The sequence below is a fragment of the Octopus bimaculoides genome, chromosome 9 (assembly GCF_001194135.2).
Source record: "Octopus bimaculoides isolate UCB-OBI-ISO-001 chromosome 9, ASM119413v2, whole genome shotgun sequence".
Lineage (NCBI taxonomy): Eukaryota > Metazoa > Mollusca > Cephalopoda > Octopoda > Octopodidae > Octopus > Octopus bimaculoides.
In genome coordinates this window covers 80,892,025-80,919,717 of record NC_068989.1, presented here as the reverse complement: position 1 = coordinate 80,919,717, position 27,693 = coordinate 80,892,025, and the positions used below count along the sequence as shown (strand labels likewise).

At 37.5% G+C, this 27,693-nt stretch overlaps 1 protein-coding gene across 5 annotated transcripts in view; it reads left to right on the top strand.

Moving 5' to 3' along the window:
* Positions 1-27,693, top strand: part of LOC106867264 (uncharacterized) — a 95,466-nt gene that overhangs the window by 43,475 nt on the left and 24,298 nt on the right. For 4 of the 5 annotated variants that reach the window (XM_014912081.2, XM_014912083.2, XM_014912082.2 and 1 more), the window contains exons 2-3: positions 20,168-20,851; positions 24,843-24,875. In XM_014912081.2, the coding sequence (XP_014767567.1) occupies positions 20,226-20,851; positions 24,843-24,875 (659 nt within the window). In that variant the 5' untranslated portion in view covers positions 20,168-20,225. The remainder of the gene's footprint in view (positions 1-20,167; positions 20,852-24,842; positions 24,876-27,693) is intronic. The other variant, XM_014912085.2, reaches the window with a different exon arrangement.

Genomic DNA, 27,693 nt, shown 5'->3' with positions numbered 1-27,693 from the left:
GTGTGTGTATATATATATATATATATAAATGTGTGTGTGTGTGTGTAGCTGTGTGGTAAGTAGCTTGCTTACGAACCACATGGTTCTGGGTTCAGACCCACTACGTGGCACCTTGGGCAGGTGTCATCTACTATAGCCTCGGGCTGACCAAAGCCTTGTGCGTGAATTTGGTAGACGGAGACTGAAAGAAGCCCGTTGTATATATGTATATATATATATGTATGTGTGTGTGTCTGTGTTTGTCCCCTCAACATCGCTTGACAACCGATGGTGGTGTGTTTACGTTCCCGTAACTTAGCGGTTCGGCAAAAGAGACTGATAGAATAAGTACTAGGTATTCAAAGAATAAGTCCTGGGGTCGATTTTCTCGACTAAAGGCGGTACTCCAGCATGGCCGCAGTCAAATGACTGAAACAAGTAAAAGAGAGAAAGAGTATATATGTGTGTATGTCATATATAATTATATTTATATCAGGTTGCTTGAGAGGGCTTCCGGTAATATGTAACTCAGTACAACCTGTTGCATGGTTAGGTCATCAGCAACAAAACTGACATCCTCACCAATCTTGCTTCGTGAAGAATTGGGGGTTTGGGTATCCTGCTGGATGAGATACAAGACCACTTATTTTAAGCAGATGAACTAAGAGCAGTGTGTGTGTGTGTGTGTAGGGGCGGGGTCAATGACAATTTAATAATGTATTCATATGCTCATTAAATATTTGTGTATGCTTCGTGGCATGCTCACATTTCATTCAAGTTAGACCCAGAACAAATAAGCTGCATGCGTGTGCAAGCATTCTTGTGTTTGCTTCTGCTTGACAACTGGTATTGGTTTGTTTATGTCTCTATAACATAATAGTTATGCAAAAAAGAAGCTGATAGAATAAGTGCGTTTTCATTACTCTCTATGGGGCATAGGACTGGTTTCCCGGTTTCTCTGGCGTATATATTCCCCACCTGGATGAGGATGCTGGTCCATTGCAGGATTATTCAATTTTACCAGCTGAGTTGGTTTACTCTTTTACTTGTTTCAGTCATTTGACTGTGGCCATGCTGGAGCACCGCCTTTAGTCGAGCAAATCGACCCCCAGGACTTATTCTTTGTAAGCCTAGTACTTATTCTATCGGTCTCTTTTGCCGAACCGCTAAGTTACGGGTACGTAAACACACCAGCATCGGTTGTCAAGCGATGTTGGGGGGACAAACACAGACACACAAACATATACACACACATATATATATATATATACATATATACGACGGTCTTCTTTCAGTTTCCGTCTACCAAATCTACTCACAAGGCTTTGGTCGGCATGAGGCTATAGTAGAAGACACTTGCCCAAGGTGCCACACAGTGGGACTGAACCCAGAACCATATGGTTGGTAAGCAAGCTACTTACCACACAGCCACTCCTACGCCTTGAGAATAAAATAGGTAGAATATTTTGGCCAGATATGGCCATTTTAAATGCTAAAGGATTAATTATTAAGTTGGTGTTTTGAACATAAATTAACGTGAAATTTTGATTGGATGCTTAATTTAAATCACTTTTAGAACAAGAAGTTTGCATCATAGAACTAAGAGCAGCCTTAGGTTGGTTAGAATCAAATAGGTTACAGCTGTTTTCAGAACAACAGCACTGAACCCAAATATTAATTTGAAAACCACATAGAATAGCTATGAGATCTGCATGTGGCTAACATGGTTTTACCACTGTTACTGTATGGGTTTATATCTATATACTGTATAATTTACACATCATTACATATACGTTCTCTTGTTAGCGTATAGGTTTTATACGATGAGAAAACCTATACACTGTTTATATATTGGGTTGTCCGGAAAGTTCATGCCGATTTATAGTAGCTTACCTTTTGATTTAATTGCCATGAAACCACCTCAATTCTAGGAAGAGGGTATTTTCAAGTTAAGGGGAAGATGGAGACGCATTGTGCAACAAAATGGTTCATATTTGGTTGATTAAAAATGTAATGGCAAGTATTTATTGACCTTTTTCTTTCCTTTAAAAATCGGCATGAACTCGCCAGACAGCCCAATATTAGTTTTCTTGGTTTGAGAATCTTTCATTGAACTTGCAATTGTTTATCTGCATTTGTAAAACTCAGGTTAAAAAGCAACAGGGAATTTTTGTTGTTTAGCCTCAGTTCTGCCATATGATAAAAAAAAAGCATTCCAGATAAGTACTCTGGACCCTATGTTTAAAGTGGTCCTCTTTTTTGATTTGTTATTGAGAACTATATCTGGTATTTTAAACTGGAGCTTCTCTTGCAGGAGAGCTTTACTCTTGAATGCGTGCCTCTTGGTTTTGTCTCATTCATAAATATCGAGTTTCTGTATTCAGACTGTAAAGAGATCTCTCTCTTTTTCTTTGTGTCTCTCTCTCACTCGCTGTCTTGTGTGAAGTAATTTATGTATTGGAATGGAAAGAATTCATGTTACAGTAAACAAGGTTCTAATTATTAAAGATTCACTTGATAAAGGAGAAAACAACAAAAGAAAAAGTTACGTCTAAGTCTTTATTTAACTTTTCTGTGTAAGTAATTAGATAATAATGGTAATAATATGATTCTTTCTGATTCTGGTACAAGGCCAGCAATTTTAGGGGAGGGGTGGCAAAGTCAGCTTTGCTGGGAGTTAAAAAAATGCCACAAAGCATTTTTGTTCAATGTGCTTCTAAGTAGAATAGGAAGTAGGTATGATACAATGTTACACTACCTTTCAGACCTTAATCTGCCTTTCAGACCTTCTATTTTTTAATTAATTTCTCACTAGTTCTCATACATTTTTCACATAACTAAATTTCTCCGTTTCTTTTTAAGTGTAATTATCAAAGGATTAAGCTTCTTACTCAATATTGTTAAATTAACAGTTTTTGTATGTGTATTTGTAACTGGTTTAATATGGGGGGAAACCTGTTCTCTGCTCTTCCTTCTGTATGGTGTAACAGTAAAATTTGATATATGAGAAAAATGTGCATCTCTTTATAGTTTTTCAGTAAATGTCTTGTCATAGTGAATTGTTGTAAAAGTGCAAAGGTACTTGACCCTGGTTGGTTGGTTGGTTGCTTTTACTTGTGGATGGCTGAAAAAAGCAGTAAGTTGCATTATGCATCCACAGTACATACACAGATCTACATGGGTGGTTGTGTTACATGCCCTAGCCTATCTTTTTCAGCATCAAGGTCACTGTTGTATATTATATATTTGGAAGGAGTATATTTACTAGCTTAAACTAAAATTAAAGTAGCTTCTATTTAGCCTTTGGAGCTGCAAGAAAACTAAATTTCCCATCAACCATCTTCAAAAAAAAAAAAGCTAAAAATAGATTGTTGAATAGATTGTATTTGTAAATGGTTTTAATCCCAATCTACCCAGTAGCACCAGTACTAAAGTGTTCATATTTAGATAAAAATTTCAATAAAAAATATTGTAATTTGATAATGATGAAGTTTTGGTTGATCAACAACTGTTTTTAGGTTTGGAATATATAAATCTTTTAATTGAATAACTGGTATGAGTTGCTGACATGAAAGACATCTGGCCAGAAAATGCTGCCTCAAAATAAATCTCCATCTAACCCATACAAGCTGGGAAAAACAGCCAAAACAGTCACAGAAGTCTGGTGCAGGCTTCTGCCTGGCTGGCTCCTGTTAAACTGTCCCACCCATGCCAACATAGAAGGCGGATGTTAAATGATGATGATGATGGTATATATATATTATTGCTATGTAAAAAGTACTTGTGCTGGTGCCACGGGAAAAGCATCTAGTACACTCTGTAAAGTGGCTGGTATTAGGGAGGGCATCCAACTGTAGAAACCATGCCAGAACAGACAATTAGAGCCTGATGCAGCCCTCCAGCTGGACAGCTCCTGTCAAACCGTCCAACCCATACCAGCATGGAAAATAGACATTAGATGATGATGATGATGGCAAATATGTATATATGTTTTTATGTTAAGTTATAATAATTTTACATTAAACTGAAGGATTGTTCCCTAGAGTACATATTTATTAGTCTTTAACAAGAATAATAATAAAAGCGACTTCAATGTATGACAGTCTAAATGTACTTCTTCAGTATAGTTAAATTCTAGCTTGTGCTTTTTTCCTTACACACACACACACACACACACACACACACACACACACACACACACACTCAGACAAACACGTGCACAAAATGTTATTTCTGGATAAATACTGTAGTAACTTGCCTTTCTGTGATGGTATTTACATTAAGTATGATACATAGATGACTATTTTAATCTAATACTGCTTCTGTTATGTATACATTTGAATTCAAATCCTTCCGTTGTCAAATATTGGAGTTATGCTAATCACTTCTTCCTTACAAATTTGTGACCTTGTATTTGAGTCAGAAACCATTAATTTATATAAAGCTTAGAATATTATTTTTAGAGACATCTTCCTGACACAGTTGTTTTTTTTTCTTTTCTTTTCTTTTCTTTTCTTTTTTTCTTTTTTTTCCAATCACACTTTGTCTGTCAAAGTACTCCAGCATATACAAGTGAATTAAATTGACAAATCCCAAATTTAGTCTCCAGCAATGTGGCTACACTAATAACAGGGACAATGTTAATCTCAAATCATTATTATTATTCTCCTTGTTATGTAAACAAATAATGAAATAACACAAAAATTATTCTATTTGACATCTATTTTGATTTTGTTCCAAAGTAAATATTTATGTTTGTTAATTAACTAACACAAGTTCTGACAGAATGTATGCTACACTGCCTGCAATATGAAAATGTGTCTGTATCTATTTCTTATATATATATAACAAGCTGTATGTTTTATGTTGAAGTGAACTTTCCCATGCTAGCATGGGCCAGACAGAATTCGTTGAGGTAGATTTTCTACATCTGGGTACCCTTCAAAGCTTGTTACTCAGCATAGCTGTGGTCTGATACCCGAAACAAATAAAAGGTAAAAAGACAGGCTTGGAAAATTTGATACAATGAAAACAATACTGTTAGAAAAAGAAAAAAACCTTATGAATGAAAATAAACTAGTTGTGTCATTGTACAGGGTGTCCACAAAGTCTGGGTACATGGGGATTAACACATTAAGAAATCATTATTTCTTACATTTAACTGTTTGTTATGATTTTATTTACTCCATGTACCAAACTTTGTGGACACCCTGTACATATGTGATTTGGCATTGCTGTCATGAAAATTGGTTGGGAAATGCTAGTGTAACTCTTTAACACAGTGGTTCCCAAACTTTTTTGGGCTGCTGCCCCCTTGACACCTAGCCACATTCCTAGTGCCCCCACCCCAATTAACTATCAGAGACATACACCTCTTTCTGAAGCAAATTCAAAGTAACTGTCTTTCACAAATAATACTTAACCTGACGAACCCATTATTTTGTTATTTTTACAGTTTTTTTTAAGCTTGATACTTATTCTATTGATCTCTTTAGCTGAACCGCTAAGTTATGGGAACATAAACGCACCAACACCAGTTGTCATGCAGTAGAGCGCAAGATGGACACACACACACGATGGGCTTCTTTCAGTTTTTATTTACCAAATCCACTTGCAAGGCTTTGTTCTGCCCGAGGCTATAGTAGAAGACTCTTGCCCAAGGTGCCATGCAGTGGGACTGAGCCTGGAACCATGTAGTTGGGAAGCAAACTTCTTACCACACAACCACGTCTGTGCCTTATATTCATGTTCTGTGATAAAATCTCATCTGTGTCCATCTACATTTCTGTCTTTCGGATGTTGAAAATAATTGCCAACAATAAAAATAATTACTGGATTGATATAATTGACTACTCCAGCATGGCCACAGTGACTGAAAGTATGAAAACAATAGCATCAACTTGACCTAACATCGTTACTATTGAAATTATTAAAAATTTAAAATCTATATATAATTATTTGTATGTTCCTCTTTACCACTATAATTGGTCATTGCAACTAACCCCCTAATCCCCACCCCCATCTTGTGCTTGAAATTTTTATGTTTTTTGTTTGTTTTTTATCAGAAAAAAGGGCAAAAACAAAAGCTATTTTTTGACCTCTTTAACTTGCAATTAAAGGAAAGGATGGAGGTAATTAACGAACGTTATCAAGAGGAATATGACGTGAATGAAGACCAAAGCTAAAAGTTTTCGATGATGCCATACTACTAATACTAACAATAAACAACAACAATAACAACAGTATTGCTGATCTCTCAGTCACATGGTCAGAAATTTGAAGGGAGGGGAACGCTTATTTATACTGAGCCCTCCACCACCACTACCATCACCAGTCATAATTATCCCTTATTATATAACTCGTTATGTAAACAAATAATCTTTCTCTTTCTCTGTGCATATATGTATGAATATATATGTGTGTGTGTCTGTTCCATTTTACTTCTCGGAGCTTTCGATGTTATTTACTCCAGTTAATTCTGTAAGAGTAGACAACAACCTGCTGTCATAGGTCTCACAGGGTCTTTTACCATGATACTTAGCACCCAAGTACCAATCTCAAAATTCTCACTGCCTCCAATAAGACAGTTTTTCCAAGTTCCTCGCTGTCCCCAATAGAGCAGTTTTCTGATTTCCTCACTGTCCCCAACAGTGCAAATTATTCTCTTTTTACTCTTTTACTTGTTTGTCATTTGACTGTGGCCATGCTGGAGCACTGCCTTTAGTCGAGCAAATCGACCCCAGGACTTATTCTTTGTAAGCCTAGTACTTATTCTATCGGTCTCTTTTTACCAAACCGCTAAGTTACGGGGACGTAAACACACCAGTATCGGTTGTCAAGCGATGGTGGGGGGGACAAACACAGACGCACATACATACATATATATATATATATATATATATATATATATATATGTTTATATACATATATACGACGGGCTTCTTTCAGTTTCCGTCTACCAAATCCACTCACAAGGCTTTGGTCAGCTCAAGGCTATAGTAGAAGACACTTGCCCAAGGTGCAACGCAGTGAGACTGAACCAGGAACCATGTGGTTGGTAAGCAAGCTACTTACCACACAGCCACTGCTGCGCCTATTATTATTGTTGTTATTATTATTATGAGTATTATTATTATTATTAAAGTGGTGAGCTGGCAGAATCATTAGCATGCCAGGCAAAATGCTTAGTGGCATTTTGTCCGTCTGTATGTTCTGAGTTCAAATGTCGCCAGGGTCGACTTTACCTTTCATCCTTTCGAGGGCGGTTAAGTAAGTACCAGTTACACATTGTAGTCAATGAAATCGACTAGCCCACTCCTCCCAAATTTCAGGCCTTGTGCCTATAGTAGAAAGCATTATTATTATTATTATTATTATTATTATTTAATACAGTTTGAATTAGCTCCTTACAACTTAAAGTTTCACAAGCTTCTTGGAGGAACCTAGCTCATTTAGGCTCAGATTAACAAATGGCGAAGTACAGGAAGTCCAAGATAGCTACTAGAAATGGGTTGCTATTAGTCAAGACGAATCACAGAGTATTGTTAGAAGTGGAGGCCAGTATTTCAGCACCACCAGATGCATTAAAAAGGAGAATTTCTTGGAACCACATGGCTGGAGAGGAAGCTGGTGCCTGGCGGGCTTTTGAAAGGAATTGGAAGCCGAGAAAAGCAAGGCTGGTGTGTGTGTGTGTGTGTGTGTACCAGATGTATGAGTGTGGATGTGAGTGTTTTTGGTTGTATAAGTGTGTGTGTGCGTGTGCATGTGCCTATTTGTACCTTATGTTTACTTGTGTGTGTGTGTGTGTGTGTGTGAATATGTGCGTGCGTGCGCATATCAGTGCCTTCTGTATATGTGTGTGTTAGCACCTATTGTATATATATGTGCATGCACGAATGTGTTTTGGGATGCATGTATTCTGTGCATGCGCATAAGTATGTACATTCTTGTATTTGTATATAAGCATATGAGTCTATGCATGTTTACCTGGAAGAATATACATGCATGCACATTTTGATGTGGTGTGTGAGTGTGTGTACACGTATGCCTTTGGTATTTATCTGTGCGAGTGTGACATGTATGCTAGTGTAGTTGCAACAACATTGCAGAGTTAAGGAGAGAGAGGGGGGGATATAAACATTGGACTGAGGGTGGTGGTGGTGGTGGTGGTGGTGTGTGCATGCTTGTATGTATATAAAAAAGTTTAACATTAAAGCTGTAGAATTACTCAATACATTTTAGCAGAGTACATGTTTATTAAACTTTTTTACAAGAAGAGGGTGACACTTTCAGTCTGCTAGACTTCGTTCAACTGTCTGACAGAAGTTAGCATGCTGAAACTTTGAAGTCACTTTCACCTCTCTTGTAAAAGCTTCATATATAAAATAATCAATTATAATATACATATATATATATTTATATATATATTTATTTATTTATATATATATATATATATATATACACATACACACACACACACACGCATAAAATTGATTATTGTATGAGCAATAAAACAAAGCCAAATAAATTCCATTTGACACATATTTTGACTGTGTTCTACATATTACTGCCTGTCATGTTCGCTTTATATAGCAGACAGTGTGATAGAGTGAAGGAGAGAGAGAGAGAGACACACAGACAGACAGACAGAGGCAGGCACATTACAAGGGCAGCAATGAAGCAAACATGGGATATTTAAGATGGCAGCTTGAGTAGATATTGTAATTCAGATTACATGGCCTATGAAAGGTAGCTAAGAGTTATAGTTATCAGATGGTGTAGCTTCTTAGAATATAGCGGTGGGGGTGGATAGCATAGAGATACTAAGTTTTCTAATGTGGACTAAAATAGCATATATCATCATCATCATCATCATTTAACATCTGTCTTTCATGTTGGCTTGGTTGGATTTTTTGACAGGAGCTGGCAAGCCAGAGGACTGCACTAAGCTCCACTGTCTGACTTGGAATGGTTATATAAATATATATTAGTGAAGGCTGGTGGCACATAAAAAGCACCATTTGAGCGTGGTCGATGCCAGTGCCGCCTGACTGGCCCCCGTGCCAGTGGCATGTAAAAAAGCATCCACTACGCTCTAGGAGTGGTTGGCGTTAGGAAGGGCATCCAGCTGTAGAAACCTTGCTAGAACAGATTGGAGCCTGGTGCAGCTTCCTGGCTTGCCAGTCCTCAGTCAGACCATCCAACCCATGCCAGCATGGAAAGCAGACATTAAACGACGATGATGATGATGATGATTATGAAGACACAGGGCTCAGTGGTTAGAGAATTCAGCTCATGATCGTAAGCTCATGAGTTCAATTTCTGGTGATGCATTGTGTCCTTGAGCAAGACTCGTGTTGCTCCAGTCCACTCAGCTGGCAAAAATGAGTGGTACCTGTATTTCAAATGGTCAGCTTTCTCACACCCTGTATCACGCTGAATCTCTCTGAGAACAACATTAAGGGTACACATGTCTGTGAAGTTCTCAGCCACATGCACGTTAATTTCACAAGCAGGCTGTTCTGTTGATCGGATCAACAGGCACTCATCGTTGTAACCAACAGAGCTATTGTGTGTGCATATATAGATACAGATATATATTCTTTTATGCTTTACTTGTTTCAGCCTTTGGACTGCGACTATGCTAGGGTATCACCTTGAAGGGCTTAGTTCAGGGGTGGAGAAACTTTTTAGTGCGGCGGGAAAAAATTTCCAAAGAGAAAGGTCCACAGGCGATCACAAGTTCTAACACTCATAATCTGTGTAAATCTTGTATATATCTATGTATAATTCTATATACATTAATAAAAGTGAGTTTAACTCATTAAATTAACATGTAACATCATTAACGCCACCACTGAATTTAGGACGTTTATATTACTTATGATTAATACTATATTTTTCAGCTAGTGTAGTTGGGTCTCAAGGGAGCGGTACAAACATAGCAATACGTATTTTATAGTGATGACAAAATTTTCAGTCAAATGACAATTTGCCGGACGATTTCTGGTCGAGTCTAACCATTTTAAGTTGTAGTCTAAACGCGTCCTATGTCGCAAATGGGAATGAGAGCATTGTGTAAATTTTGTAATTGAAAAATTAACTATATTTTGTACATATGAGTTTAGCAGCCTGCGGGTGCAATAAAATGGGTTCCTGGGCGCAATTGCGCCCATGGGCGGGAGTTTCCCCACCCCTGGTTTAGTTAAACGGATCGACTCCATTACTTAGATTTTAAAGTCTGGTACTTATTTAATTCTGTTGGTCTTTTTTACCAAACCATTTACATACAAGGACATAAACAGTGAGTTGAGTGGGGGACACACACACGTCATGGGCTTCTACACAGTTTCTGTTCACCAAATTCAGTCACAAGGCATTAGCTGACCCAAGGGAGAAGATATTTTTCCCTAAATGTTGCACTGTTGGGTTGAGCGGACCTATGATCAAAGATATTCCAAACATGTTCATCCTGTTCTTTTCCTTTGTGTTGAGAACCTAGGGTCACATTATCCAATGTATTTCTTTTGTTTTAAAAGATAATTTGAATTTGATTCAACTGCTATTTCTAGTATGTTGAGCAATCACATAGAAGCTGCCTCTTTGACTTACTCATTGGATGTTATTTCATCTGTGTAATGACTATATTTCAGTGTAATCAAGACTAGGTTATTATGTTACTCATCACAGAAAGCTATTTTTGAGAACTTTGCTCATGGAAATCCCGTGTGGGATAAAAGTTTGTGAGTTCAAATCTTAGGCTAGCACCCTGTACATTAAGAAAACAAATGTAAACACTTAGTTATGCTTACTTTTGTTTTTATTAAAATTTTCCAAATCTTTATTATGAAACAAATAATTGCAATTAAACATGCTAATCTTTGTTGCTTATTCATGGCATATCTACTTAGTAATTCTCTCATCACTCCTTTGACATGTACAGTGAGCTTTACTATTGTGCGGAAGAGGTCTAACAAGACTGGAACATTACTTGAGTGCCTTTTGCATGCAAAACTGATTAAAATGTTAGCAATCATTAAACTAATGTTGTCTTATCATCGTCATTGTTTAACGTCTGCCTTCCATGCTAGCATTGGTGGGATGGTTTCATAAGAGCAAGCTAGGCCAAAGCCTGCACCAGACTTCTTGTTGCATAATTAGAAATAATTAGATAGCCAAACTGTATGTAGTTTTTTTTAGAACAAAACAAACACTAGGAAGTGACACATCAAAATACCAAGGTATTCTCTAATGAGGGATTTGGTCCTTTGAATGCTTGTAACAGAGTGGACAAGTGATAGCAGTTAGAGCTGGTTTTGTTTCATATCTGTTGTTCCATGCTGGCATGGGTCACACAAATACATATTATCGAGGCATTTTTTTTTTATAGATAGATTCCCTTCTTGTCACTAACCCTTACCTGTACTTCAAATAAGGGAGAACTTGTTCTGCTTGTCTTTGAAGGCACACAGCCACTGGGTGATTGGTTGACAGGGAAATGTCGACAAACACCACTGCCTACTGTCCAGGGATTTTACAGAAATGCACAGAATTTTAATACTCTCTCACACCCACACACACAGTAGGCTTTGTACAGTTTCTACCAAAGTCACTCACAAAGCATTTGTCAGTTTGGGACTATAATAGAAGACATTTGCTCAAAGTGTTGTACAGTAGGATTGAACCCAGCACCATGCTGTTCGAAAGCAGACTTCCTAATCACTCAGCCATGTGTCAGATTAAATGTGTTACTCGTAATCTACGATAACGAATATAATATTGATTGATTGTTAGAAATAGATAATGTATATGTACTTTTATTAACGAACTTAGATAAAATTAAAAATTGATTTATGGAGTTGTTATTTCTGATTATAACTTTTCTAGAGGAAAAAAAATTAATATTGTATCCTACATCATTGAAAACTGATAGGAACTGGCATGGTTGGATGGTTAAGAGGTTTGCTTCACAACTGCATAGTTTCAGGTTCAGTTCCACCGTGAGGTACTTTGGGCAAGTGTCTTCTATAACCCTAGGCAAACCAGTGCTTTGTATTTGAATTTGGTAGGTGGAAACTGTAAGAAGGCTTCTTGTAAATGTGTTTGTATGAATGTGTATATATGTCTATGTATGTATTTGATATATACATGTGCATGTGTGTGTGTGTATTTGTGCTTGAGTGTTGTTTGTAGACATGTCCCATCAATGAACTGTTCATTTTCAAAGGTCTAGAGGAAACAAATGAGGGTTGGTGACATAGAGAGTATCTGGCCATAGAAAATATGCATCAATGAATTTTGTCTGACTTATATGCAAGCATGGAAAGTAAATGGTAAAATGATGGATTATGTTTAATTAAGAACTGATTTTTGTTTAAAATTCTTTTGACAAACCAAAGTCACATAACTGTCTGAAATAGCAGTGCATTTGACTATATATCTGTTGTTAGCTGCCTTATACATTTTCTTAGATGTTTGTTAACTAGCATGCTATTGAGAATAATTCTGAATGCTCAGGTGTAGACATAGCTATGTGATTAGGCTATTTGTTTTGCAATTATGTGGTTTCAGGTTCAATGCCACTGCACAGCACTTTAAGCAAGTGTCTTCTGCTAAAGCCGTACGCTGACCAATGTCTTATGAGTGAATTTGGTTGGTGGAAACTGAAAGAAGGCTTATCCATTCCCTCCTCCTTCACACTTACCCATGACATTGCTCTTCCCCTTTCGTATCACCTCCCTCTTCTTTACTCCTACCCCAACAATGTTCCCACTATTATTCTCCCCATTATCATCCTCTAACAATAAATTTGTTCCTTCTGTCATTGTGGATCTTTTTTTGCTTTGCAAACTTCAAGGCAACCCCAACAATGCTGGTGTCACAAAAAGCACCAAGTACCTTTTGTAAGTGACTGGTAATTGATCTGGCATGGCATGGCTTGAGAAGGCTCTTTAATTTTGCTGATCACAAGGCCTAGATCCACGGAAAAAATACAATCAGTATACTCTGTAAAGTGGTTGGTATCAGAAAGGATATCCAGCTATAAAAAAACAAAAACCATGCCAAACATGACACTTTGGAGCAAAATGTGGTCCTCCAGCTTGTTGGGCCCTGTCTAACCAGTCTACCCATGTTGGCACTCCATCGCTTACGATGTCGAGGGTTCCAGTTGATCCCATCAACGGAACAGCCTTCTCGTGAAATTAACGTGCAAGTGGCTGAGCACTCCACAGACACGTGTACCCTTAATGTAGTTCTCGGGAATATTCAGCGTGACACAGTGTGACAAGGCTGACCCTTTGAATTACAGGCACAACAGAAACAAGAAGTAAGAGTGAGAAAAAGTTGTGGTGGAAGAGTACAGCAGGGTTCGCTACCATCCCCTGCCGGAGCCTCGTGGAGCTTTAGGTGTTTTCGCTCAATAAACACTCACAACGCTCGGTCTGGGAATCGAAACCGCGATCTTATGACCGCGACTCCGCTGCTCCTAACCACAGGGCCATTGTGCCTCCAGTCTACCCATACTAACATTGGAAACCTATATCTGATGATGTGTGTCTGTGTGAAAAGTTACATTCTAAGCTTGTATAAAAAATTGATAATTCTGTGCTTAACAAAAACAGGAGGAATGAAAATTCTCCTCACTTGAAAAACAGGTTAAGGGTTAATGACAGGAAAGGCATCTAGCTGTAAACAATGCCTCGACAATAGATATTTGTGTAACCCGTACTTGTTTGGTAAAAAATAGATGTAAAATGAACCAACAAACTCAGTTGCATTGATACTCTGCTGTTATTCGAGTGATTGTTGCTTCTATAAAAAGAAGACACATGCTTCTTAGATAGATAATTAACATGCTTCATAGATTTCGGGTATGTATAATAGCTGCAGGTTGACTAGATCAAGTAGTTAGTGGATCGCTTGGTTTGTTGATGGAATTACTACTATGCAGTACTTTGCTTCTCTGATGAAAGATTTTATTGTTTTCCTCTTAGTATATTATCTTACCAAACCCAAGTTGATAAATTATACTTGAGTTGGTGTTTTGTCAATTTGAGCACCCTGTTGTCTTAACAAAATGGAAATGTAGTAAATGAGAGATCCCCTTTGTAGACACTTGAACTGTTAGAAATAGCAGCTAATTCTTCCTCAAATTACATAACCTGCTGAATTAGAAAAGTATGACATATTGGCCCAGGGTGCACTGTACCCAGGGTTAAACCTGGGACGGTCATAGCAGTAAGAAGCCTGTCATATATATATATGTGTGTGTGTGTGTATGTGACTGCACACCTACCAAATTCCATGCACAAAATATTGAGTAACGTAAGGCAATAATTGCTATCCAAGGTGGTACTAGTTCCAGGAGTAAGGTTTGAACCGGCAAACACTTGGTCTATATTCCTATGACTTAATTTCACTTTCAGTCCTTTTCTGAGTAGTCTCAGTTAGGCTACTTCCTTCTCTCCATAATGAATTTAATTACGTAGTTACAAGAATTTGTAGTAGTAACAGTAGTAGTAGTAAATACTTAAGTAAGTAAGAACATGCTGTCAGAGCTATGTCTGATTGTTGGTTGTGACACACAGACAGACACATGAAGTTTGGATTATTTGCAGAGGTCTTCTTCATTGAGTTCAGCAGCAGCAGCAGTTTTTAGTCCTCCTCTTCTCCTCCTCGAATGTGTGTGTGTGTGTGTGTGTTCTAAACTGGCTGTAAGAAGAATAGCAACTAAAGTAAAAGCTGACAAACTACCTATGAAACGTGTATATATGAATGTATGTGTTTGTATATCTGAGTCCCCGTATTGATGCCAGACCAGTCTGGTCTTTGAATGAAAACCCTTGGAATCTGACTTTTTACTACTGTGCAAAGAAAAGACAATCAGCTGTACATGTGTGGGTGTGGTTAGTTAAGAAGAAACTCTGTAGTTTCAAAATCAATATTGCTTCACAACACTTTGGGCAAAAAAAAAAAAAAACCTTTCTCTGTTTTTCCATTGTTTACATGAACGTTTTCTTTTCGGACAAAACCCTTTGTAACCTTCGTCCTGTCTTTGTCCTTACATGTGTTTAATTTATATTAGCCCTTGTGGCCAATAGAACCAGAATCAATTATTATTATTATTATTATTATTAAGAAGACTGTACATTGTCATCATTATTTTATGTCTGTCTTCCATGCTGGTGTGGTTCACCAAGATCCAACAAGCCAGAGGGATGTGTTGGATTTCAGTGTTTGCTTTGACAAAGTTTCCATGGTAGTATTCCCTTCCTAAGGACAACCACTTTACAGAGTATACTGGATGGTTATTTTTCGTGGTACCAAGTAACTTGCAAGACAACTCTTTTAAACAGAGAGGGGATACATATTGAGTGAGGTGGCTTTGTGCCAAGTATTGAGAGGACAAAATTTTGAGGGTCAGGAACAGGTGTCTTGCTATAGAGGAGATACATAGCTACCACAGCAGGAAAGGGAGAAGGGATGGGTGAACTGAAGTGTCAGGGCTTATCCTAAATATGCAAGAAGGTGGATAAAGAGAGAGAGAGAGGAGAGAAAGAGTAAAGACCAAGAACTAAGGATTGATTATGTTTATTTATGTGAAACTCAAACTAATGGAAATGATATCAACCAAGACGAGGAGGTTTTTGGTATTGTAAATATTTCTGTAAATATCTTAAGTTTTTGGATGTGAATAGTGGTTAAAAATAGAGAAAAAGGAAGTTCTCTGTCTGTGTGTCTGCCTCTCTCTCTCTCTCTCTTCATTTCTTCCTTCCTCTCTCATTGCCCTCAGTAGTATAAAGTAAAATTGTCTTCCTGTGACGTAAACATAGTTTTAAAATTGTTTGCTTTTCTTTCTAAGATATTTCAAGAAGCACACGAAGTTTGTACTTGCAGATTCTTACTTGACTACTGGCAAAATGATGATGATGAGGAGGAAGAAGAGGATGATGATGATGTTGGTGATGGTGGTGTTAATGATGATGATGATGGTAGTGACAATGACAAATTGTGATGGTGGCCATGACTATAATGATAATGATGATTATTTACGTAATCAAATATTTTGGCATACATCATCATCATTACCACCACCACATCCATCATCATCATCATCACCATTGTTAAACAACTGATTCTCTTGTTTGATTTAGTAGAGTTAGCACAAAGTAACCAAATGCTTAACAGAAGGAAAGCAAGAAGAAAGAGGGGAGGGGCAGAGATTGGACTATGACTAACAAGCATTATATTTGCCGTTGTTGTTGTCTTAAATATTTTGTTTTATTATTATTATTACTATTATTATTATTTTGCTTATAGATATTTATTTTGCTATCAGTCTGAACTGTTATTGCAATATGGGTTATATTGATTGACATAGCTTTCCAGTGTGGAGTACAACACTATTATTTGTAAGGGGGAGGTGGTGGCTTACAGTTCATTTACTCAACACCCATTGTAGTAAGCTGTTGGTTTAATTAAACTTCAGATTAATGAAAAGTTAAGTCTGTCTCATATATTCCTCTCCATCAGAGGATTTGGGGTCACATCAATGCTGTCAGGGGAAGAGACTTCACTTGCAATGTATTTAGAGGTGCTGGCATGGCTTTGTGGTAAGACATTTGCTCATCAACCACATGGTTCCAGGTTCACTCCCACTGCATGGTACCCTGGGTGAGTGAATTAGAAACAGAAAGGAGCCGATTGTGTGTGTGTGTGTGTCCCACTTCTTGATGACTGGTATTAATGTGTTTATACTCCTGTAACTTAGTGGTTCTATAAAGGATACTGATAGAATAGGTATCAGGCTTAAAAGATAAGTACCGGGACTGATTCATTTGACTAAAATTCTTGAAGATGGTGCTCCGGCATGGCTGGAGTCTACCACAAGGCATTTTGTCCCACACCCTAGCTATTTTGCCAATCCAATAGACATATGCATTTTTTATGCCGATTTGAAGAAGACCAAACATTTTTAAAAGTGGTGAACTGGCAGAGTTGTTTAACACATTGAATGCTTAGTGGCATTTCTTCCACCTCTTTACATTCTGAGTTCAAATCTCACCGAGGTCAACTTTTACTTTCATCCCTTTGGGTGGTCAATTAAACAAAGTACCACTCAAGTGTGGGATTGATGAATTTGACTTGTCCTCTCCCTTGAAACCCTCGGTCACTTGTATGCCATGGAAACCAGATAACCAACCATATTTTTGTTGAAATGCTTTGCCTTTGTTTCAGTTTATTTTTTAAAATAATGAAGAATTTAGTGAAATAACTTCGTCATTATTAAGCTGGTATTTGAACATAAATAAACTTGAACTTTTAATGGATGCTTTTAATTTAGATAATTTAAAAACAGGTATTCATGGGACAAGGGGTAGTCTGAGGCAGATTGGTATTGAAAAGGTTTTAAATAAGGAAAGGAGATGTTAGACACTTGTGAATGGAATGCCTCAGATAATAAATTTACTTTGTCAAGGCATATGTAAAGCTGAACACCAGCAACTACAACAACACCGATTGAAGACTTCTGTCTGAAACTGGTTAACTACACTCTATGCTTCTTGTTCATCTCATGAGATATTGTCATTGCTGTAGGTAACTCTTTGAACAGAGCTGTCGAGTCAAAAGTTGCAGAGATGGAACTAGAGTTGAAGACTTTTGTGTATCAACCCCACAGACCTGCCTTTAACATTTCTTAAAATGTGAATGTTTTTAATTTGTCTTCTGAATTCTAACTCACGATAAACGCTGGAAAAGAAAACTACAAAGTCTTTGAAATTAGATATAAGCTCTGTGTTATCAAATTTTGTTGTTGTTGTCCTTTATGTTACATGATTTTCTGGTGTTGATATATAAGATAACCTTTTTACAAACTGAGTCAGCTGTAGTTGTGCTGATATCGTAAAGAAATGCTTGTTATGTTACGTGTACTTTTGTATATATATATATATATATTTTACTTGCGCACAATTTGGGGTCTCTTCTTTCTGCTCCTTGCTTTATCTACATTAACCATAATTCCTCTATGTGGAATGTTAGCATATTTATTTTTTAAGAATTGTTTTGGGCGGTTAGAGAGGTGTAGGATCTTTAAAAATTAAATCTTTTGCAGATGCCACCCACTAGTAACAATATACTTTTTTGTTGCATTAAAAAATACAGATGATATATATATATATTACTTTGACTTCGGAGAGAGAAGGAAGTCACTGAGAAGGTCGTGACTAGCGACGAAAGAACTTTGACTAACTAACAACCAACTGATCATTCAATTATCACATTAAGCAAATGATTGATTAGTTAGTTGCTTAGATATTTAACCAGTTGACTAACAATAAAGAAGTGATATTGGACCAGTGCATGTGTTATTGGACCAGTGCATGTGTTATTGCCATAACGACCCTCCCACAACATGCACACAAACACACACACTCATTGAATTTCAAGTCAACTAGTTTGAGTAATTCTTTCAATAAAATCATGGCTGAACTGTTTCTCCCACCCAAATTGTACATTGTTCATGTTGAGAGTTTGTCTGACTCTCTCCCTCTTTCTCACTAGTATCTTTCTAAAGATCATGACAGAATCCACTTTTACCATTTCCATTTAGATAAAAGCCTACAAAGCCAAAAATTGGAATTTCTACACAATGACTCAACTTCTTAGAAATAGCAACCAAATTTCCCTCAAAACATCTGTTTGAAAAAATAGAAGGGCACATCAGATAAAAGGGAAGTTCGGTCTGAAAATATGATACATTGGTCATATTTGGAATTCATTTGATCATGTTGTTGTTGGCACTCCGTCGCTTACGACGTTGAGGGTTCCAGTTGATCCGATCAACAGAACAGCCTGCTCGTGAAATTAACGTAGTTCTCGGAGATATTCAGTGTGACACAGTGTAACAAGGCTGACCCTTTGAATTACAGGCACAACAGAAACAGGAAGAAAGAGTGAGAGAAAGTTGTGGTGAAAGAGTACAGCAGGGTTCGCCACCATCCCCTGCCGGAGCCTCGTGGAGCTTTAGGTGTTTTCGCTCAATAAACACTCACAACACCCGGTCTGGGAATCGAAACCGCGATCCTATGACCGTGAGTCCGCTGCCCTAACCACTGGGCCATTGTGCCTCCACTCATTTGTTCATAATGCTGTTTTAAAAGGACAGGTTAGGGGCTGAACTAACAAATAAACTCCATCAGCAATAATAAAATCCTGTCAATGTATAACTCTTGGTCACTCTCTGCACCCAACTTCCTCTTATCCCACGTGCTGCCTAAATTTTCCAAGAATGTAGTGACCATTTTGTCCATCATTACTTCTCTAGAAATGTATCCTTTTGTAATCTAGTTCTGCTACTCCCACAAGTGCGAACCTGCAGCAATTTAAATTGACCATGAACTGCACTGATGCACATTTCCATTCCTTAGGGCAAGCTAGCAGGACTGTTAAGAGCATCAGATAGAATGCATGCTTTGTGGTATTCGGTCCGAGTTCAATTCCTGTTCAGGTCAAACTTTGCCTTTCATTTTTTTTTTTCTCTGTGGATAAAAAAAGAGTACCAATCCAGGACAGTGCATCAGAAGTGTAAGAATATTGGACTGGATGCCTTGCAATATTTGTTGCAGCTCTGCTTTCTGAGTTCAAATCCCACTATGATCATTCTGTTTAATATTCCCACCTGGTACCTTAGCCATGCTGTTGCAAGCATTCAGGTCAGGTCTCTAGTATGAGGGTACCTTATTCCCTCCTGTCAGCCTCAGAAGTCCTTTTTAGGATCAAGTGTATTGCCTTCTTATTTAGACTTATCTTTATTTATGTGTGCTGATACTGATAACTGGAATTTTGATCATTGGCATAAGGTAGAGCTTGTCTATTATATTGATTGTAGTATTTGACAATTATTTATTTCATTAATCCCCAGCAGATATTTGTCTGTAAATCTATTTCTATGTGTGTGTTACACACACACACACACACACACACACATACACATGCCTAGGCTTTGTATAGTTTCTCTCAAATTTGATCCACAAAGCCATTGATCAGAGACTGTGGGCTTGAACCGGATCTGAAGCATGCAACCAAGCTGTTAATCCTTTTGTCACCAAATTGTCTATTATAGTTTTTTTTCTTTTTTCTTTCAAAATGTCATTTTAATTATCTCTTTATTTGTTTCCATTTCCAGAATTTTGATCTCCATTTTCTACTGCTGTTAAATATATTTTGAATGACCACAAAGCAACATGTCTGCAATGAATGGAACTGAATATAAACTGAAATCAAAAAATCATCCTCGTCGCAGTGCTGAAGCCCAAGCATACGCTTTAAGAGTCCGTGATGGAACTGGAAATTTATTTGGTACCAGCAACACACAGAATGGTGATGCTTCTCCTAGAGGTGGCGTACGTCTCCGAACAGCAGAAGCTAAACGCAATTATGACCTTAATAAAGGATGCATGGCTGAAGTAATGGGTGGTGGATTGAGCAGTTCTGAAAACCAGCCTCCAGTAGTTAATCAAAGTGAAAGTTTTCGTACAGCTGAAAGCAACAAAGGTGAAGCTATGCGTAACCTAATGGATAAATATGGAGAGTTAGATATCATTGATCGTCCCATACCAAAGCTGAAAGGCGAAGATGCTCAACATTATGCTGACCGAAACCATGGCACTGTGGATATTTTGTTCCACAACTATGGCAACAATGAAAATATTCCAAATCCTCCTGTCGCACAGCGATTGGGTCAAGGGGCTCTTGAAAATGCCAAGAAAAGTCTTGGTGCAGAGATGGGACCTTTGTTACGTATGGAAGGTGAAAAGCCAGTTGCCAATGTAAAATATAGCCGTCTTCACCAAGAGTCCAAGAATGCCTCGTAAGTACCATTCTGTTATTTTGTAATTTGTGTTTAGATCTGCACTATTGTATCTATCTACAGTAGCTGATAGCATAAAAGACATGCAGGCATATAAGATGCACCCTTACTTCAGCAGTGCATATTCAGAAAAAGAAGTTTTTACTGCATTAAAACATGTAATGTTTAAAGCAACTTTGCATATAGAACTTGGGGTGGTATTTTTTTGAGACCTTATTTTTGAAAAAAAAAAAAGAAGAAAAAGTGCACTTTTGTATATCGTCAAATAAAATATACTTGACTAACTTTCATCTTGCACCCCATTGGTTACAACGATGAGTATGCTAGTTGATTTGATCAATGGAATAGCCTAGCCTGCTTGTGAAATTAATGTGCAAGTGGCTGAGCACTCCACTGACACATGTACCGATAATATAGTTCCAAGGGAGATCCAGCATAATACAGAACATGACATGACTGGTCCTTTGAAATATAGGTAAAACTGATTTTTGCTGGCTGAGTGTACTGGTGCAATGTGAAATGAAGCATTTTACTCAAGGACACATTGTGCCACCAGGGACCAAACTCAAGACCTTACAGTTGTGAGTCAAACACCCTAACTACTAAGCCATGTGCCTTCACTAAAATACAATATAATTTTATCCTAAAATGGACCGTTCTCTCTTTTCTTTGTGTACTGGAATGGGTTGGATGGATATTCATTTGAGGTTGTATTTTACAGCCAGATGCTCTTCCTGTTGCCAACTCTTACTTTTATTCCTCTAAACTTTGAAAGCACACAGCTTCTGGACATACTGTTCAGTGAGAATGAAAACATGACATCACTGCTTTTAACCTAGAAGGTCTTGAATAAAGAAAAGGAAATGACATGTGAACTCACTCACAACACGACAGGTTTCTGTACAGTTTCTATCCTCTAATTCCACTCGCAAATCTGGAAGTTTGCCATCTGTTTATAATGGTTAAAAGTAGAAGTTGATGGCAAGATTGAGGGCTGTAATTTGATCTGGGTTGAGTGGTGTGGTGTGAGAGGTTGGAACCCAAGCTAGAAGCATAAATATTTCTGCCTATCCCAACATACATTCAAACTGGGACCATTCAACTGGGACCAAATTGTACCCCTCAATCTCAGTACTGACTTCTATTTTTTTACTGAAATACATGATTAAAACAGAAAGTAGGTTGATATCAAACTATTCTATCAAACTTTAGAAAATCTCAGAGTTATAATAATAAAAAAAAGCATTATAAACATAATAAACTTTTAAGACTTGATTGTAATAAATAGGTACCATGCAACAATAAACAAATACTTAAAATGAAACTTAAAACAAGCTCAACATATGTGTGTACACACGCACCTACACATAGACATGTGTGGTTGTGTTGGTGTGTATATAGGTGCAGAAATTTTATGGGAATTTTGTAGCCATACAGATAAAGCAGTAGTTTATTGACTGGATATTGTTTAGGTTGAGAAGAGGCATGAAAATGTTACTTTATAAGATGTTGCCATTCCAGGTGACCCACAACATGGCTGGCAAAGAGCATAAGAAAATTGTTAATTATTCGGAATATCGGTTGGAAATTTCAAGAATGTGAAACACACCGACTAGATTAATGCCAGTAGCAATTGATGCCCTTGGCTCCATTCCTAACAAGTCAACAATCCTGTATCAATGAGCTAAATATAACATCCAACATTGTATCTTTACATAAATCAGCACTTCTTGGAACTGCCAACATCCTGCAAATGGTACTCTCTGTCTGAAGTTGTATGATTTTTTTTTTTTTGGTTAGTCAGGAAGAAAGAAACTGCCTGTGACTCTTTACAGGGCTTGTAGAGGGGGGGGGGGAATGAAAATATCCTCAGTCCAAAGACCTGGTCCAAAGTGCTTACAATAGCATTAGCATGGACTCCACTACAAGCAACCAAGGTATCAGGTACTATATATTTGATTAAGATCTTAAACCATGTTAAAATAGATGATGATGATGATAGCGATAATAATAATAATAAAGATAGAGCAAGGAAGTCGAGAAGTACGAAGACCTAGCAAAGTTCACAGTTGGCAGCAATATTTTGAACAGCACATGTTGAGAAAAAGTGTTGCTTCTCTAAGCTGTGAGAAGGAACTGAGACATGACATAGATAACCCAGGAGAACAAAAAGGAAAATAATAATAATAATCCTTTCTACTATAGGCACAAGGCCTGAAATTTTGGTTGGGTAGGGCACTAGTTGATTATATCGACTTCTGTACCCAGGTGGTGCTTATTTCATTGACTCCAAAAGGATGAAAGGCAAATCCTACCTCAGCAGAATTTGAATTCAGAATGCAAAGATGGAATAATAATAATAAGAATAATGATAATGATGATGAAGGTGATGGTAGAGGTGGTCCTTTATTTAGGTGCAAGGCCAGCAGTTTTGAAGTTTGGAGGCTGATACCATTAAACCCAATACCAGACTCTCTCTCTCTTTTACTCTTTCACTTGTTTCAGTCATTTGACTGTGGCCATGCTGGAGCACCACCTTTAGTCGAGCAAATCGACCCCCAGGACTTATTCTATTGGTCTCTTTTGCCGAACCGCTAAGTTACGGAGACGTAAACACATCAGCATCGGTTGTCAAGCGATGCTGGGGGAACAGACACAGAAACATACACACACACACACACACACACACACACACACACACACACACACACACACACACACACACACACACACACATATATACGACGGGCTTCCTTCAGTTTTCCGTCTACCAAATCCACTCACGAGGCTTTGGTCGACCCAAGGCTATAGTAGAAGACACTTGCCCAAGATGCCACGCAGTGGGAATGAACCCAGAACCATGTGGCTGGTAAGCAACTACTTACCGCACAGCCACTTCTGCACCTGCGCAACCCCTCAACTCTGGAGGAATGAAAGTTGACTCTGGCAGGGTTTGAACTCTGAATAAATACTGCAAAGCGTTTTATCTATAATTTCTGTGCTATGTAGAGAATTGTTGCTGAACAAGTCAAAAGAGAGAGCTACTTTGTAATCCCACCCATAAAAGTGGTTGAAAGAGATTTTGTATGACCTGATGCTCCTTTTGTTGCTGATTCTAACTTGTTTTTCAAGTAAGGAAATTTTTGCATTCCCCTGGTCTTCCTGTCTCCATTGAACAATGGAATGTTTGTGAAAGGAGAAAGTAAATACCTTTGCCTTTTGCTCAGATGGTAATAATGACAACATATAGAATTGACATTCATGTTCACACATACACTCTCACACACATGCATGCATGTGTGTGTGTGTTTGTATAAATTATGTTAGCCTTGAGGAGAATAGTTTAGTAGTTAGTAGCTCTGTAGTTGTAGCTAATTCATTGATCAAATGAAGGACTGACTAAACCTGCAAACTGCAATGTGAAAAGGTTGCATTATGCTAAGCTGTTTGAAACATATGTAAGCTAAATAAATTATTGATAATGCATCTTCATTCTTTGTTATATATACTCACACACACACACAGAGCTTCCTTGCAGTTTTTGTCTTGCTATCACACTCATAAGTCATTAGTTAGTTCAAGATATAATAGAAGACACTTTCCAAAGGTGTTACACAGTGGGACTGAACTTCAAAACCATGTAGTTGTGAAGCAAACTTCATAACCATAAAACTGTGCAGGATGTTTTTATAATACAATGATGGTAGTTGGTTACAAACAACAAAAGCTCTAATGCAAGTCCACCTAGACTTTATGATTGACTGGCAGTTAGCACTATCTTTTTTCAACTGATCCTCAAAATATTTATTGTTTTCTTAGGTTAAATAAATTTCAAGGTTGTTGAAAATGGTTAACAAATATGAGCTTTTGAAATAAGACTAATTAAATTATGAATTCAAAGGGTTATGTAGTCAAAGGTATTTTATATTGAAAATGTAGTCGTTATATCATTGATGCTTTTCATGTGCCTGACAAAATACTTTGTTTGTAGCTATCGATGGAATCGTCATCGTAAAGGGCTAAGGTAAGCCAGAAACAGATTCTCAAAAATGCCTTCCTTGATGTTGAGTTATTTCACAATACCTTATGTCAATATGTGCCATACACTGCTGTATTCACCTGCTTAAACAAAGCTGTTAGCTTTTCCCCTATCCATGTTTACCCTCCAGTTCACACGCTGATTTGCTTGTATAGTACGTTTGTGCTCTTCGTGTTTGAATTTCTCTTTGCTGTGTGCAAGTTGCTTGTTTTTATGTGAATTAATTTATGCACAGGATTTTGTGTGTCAGGACTTTCCCAAGTATTTTGACTCCTGAGTATAGCATTTCATCAAATTTGGTATAAGTACAGATAGGAATGGAAATAATTTTAAGTGTTAGTATTACATATAAATTATGCCAGAAGCCATTGTAATGAGTGAGTGGTAAGTGGGTGGGTGGTATGTATTGTTTTAATCATTTCAACACATCATTGTTTGGTTCCTGTTTAGAGCTATGATCAAATTTGTTCCAGTTGTGACCAGCCAATGTTGATTTCAGATATACAAACCAAAAATCAAAGTTTTTAGTGATCTCTAGGACTATGCTATCTCCTTTCTTTAAGGTGTCATTTGAGAGAGATTTGCCTTCTATTTCTTGCAAATTGGGTGACCACATAGATGCTCCCTCATTTCATTTATTAGCTTATAGGGTTGAGCTGAAATCTTTCCATGGACAAAAATGGCATCTTAAGAAGTAAGAAAAGGAAGTTGTCTTACATATCATTCAGTACAATAAAAATTTTAGAAAGTTTCTAGGAAAAGCAAAAGACAATCTTCAAAATAAAAATATTTAGAACTCTGTTGTAATCTTTTCTGAAGCTTTCATTAATTTGCTTTGACTGATATTGGTGGTTTTAGTTTGTTTCATGGCTTCTAAAAATTAGCTTGAATGACAATATATCTATTGCAGCTTCTCTCTCTCTCTCTCTCTCTCTCTCTTTATAAGAACAAAGCTAGTAAGAAGCTGTGCTTTTTCATATAAAATCCATGTTAACATCCACATGAACTAGTCTTTTATATGACAGATCTGTATTTAGACGATGTCTTTGTCACAGGTCTGGCATTTAAAGGAACACAGACACAGGAATTTGTGGTGGTGGTGCCCTATCATATTTCCTCCTCCTCCACTTTCTTTTCCTCCTCTGCCTTCTCTTCCTCCTCCCTTCCTCTATCTTCTCATCCTCCTTTGCCTTCTCTTCCTTCTCTCCGCCTCTTCCTCTGTCTTTTCCTCTACTTTCTCTTCTTCCTCCTCTCCGCTTCCTCCTCTACTTTCTCTTCCTCTTCTACCTTCTTTAAACCTCCTCTACATACTCCTCCAGACTGGATGCCATACAGTGTAATCTACTTCCTGTAATTGATGTAGTTATAGCAGTGAAAATTATACATTGGTATCAAATCCCTAAATTATTGGACAAGGTTGTGGCAAGGGTGGGGGCAGTTAGGTAAAATTGACAGTGGTACACGACTAAATACCCACTGGTATCCTTTTCCCTCTCAGCTGCAGAATAAAATGAAAAGGCAAAGTTGACCTCAGCAGCATTTGAACTCGGAATGTAGAGTCAAAAGAAATACTGCTAAGCATTTTGTCTGGCACTGTAACAGATCTGCCAGCTTGTCACCTTAATAATGATGACGATAATAAAATAATGATAATAATAATAATCCTTTCCGTTTTAGGCACAAGGCCTGAAATTTGGGATGCTGGGGGTGATAGTCAATTACATCAACCCCAGTACTCAACTGGTACTTATTTAATCGACCCTGAAAGGATGAAAGGCAAAGTCGACCTCAGCAGAATTTGAACTCAGAACGCAGTGACAGGCAAAATACCATTAAGCATTTTGTCCGGTGTGCTAACAATTCTGCCAGCTCGCTGCCTTCATAATAATAATAATAATGAGGATGGTAATAGTAATAATCCTTTCTATTATAGGCACAAGGCCTAAAATTTTTGGGTAGGGGCTAGTTGATTACATTGATCCCTAGTGTTTAATGGGGTTTATCAACCTTGAAAAGATGAAAGGCAAAGCTGACCTCAGCAACATTAGAACTCAGAACGTTATGTCGAAAGAACTGCTACTAAGCATTTTGTCTGATGCAACAACAGTTCTGCCTGCTTGACACCTTGATGATGATAATAATAATAATAATAATAATAATAATAATGAGGATGATAGTAGTAATAATGATGATGTTGATGAGGATAACAATTTATAATAATTGTTTATTTTTGCTTTGTGTTTTTCTGTGTTTCATATTTTTAATAAATAATATTTTTTAATGTGCTAAACAAAAAAAACAAAACCACCCCATAACCTGCATCACTATTTGACTACCAAACTTTTGTATTTTTTAACAATTTTCTATTGTCTTTCTTATTTGTTGTGAGTACCATGTCTGTGCCTAAATTTGTGTCCTCCATTTAAATATTGCCTTCTAATAACCTCTTTTTATCTTTTTCTTACCTTTCTCTTTTTACATCACTTTGTTATTGTTTTTGTTTTATTTATATTTATATAGTTCTATGGAGGCGCAATGGCCCAGTGGTTAGGGCAGAGGACTCGCGGTCATAGGATCGCAGTTTCAATTCCCAGACCGGGCGTTGTGAGTGTTTATTGAGCGAAAACACCTAAAGCTCCACAAGGCTCCGGCAAGGGATGGTAGCGAACCCTGCTGTACTCTTTCACCACAACTTTCTCTCACTCTTACTTCCTGTTTCTGTTGTGCCTGTAATCCAAAGGGCTAGCCTTGTCACACTGTGTCACGCTGAATGTCCTCGAGAACTATGTTAAGGGTACACGTG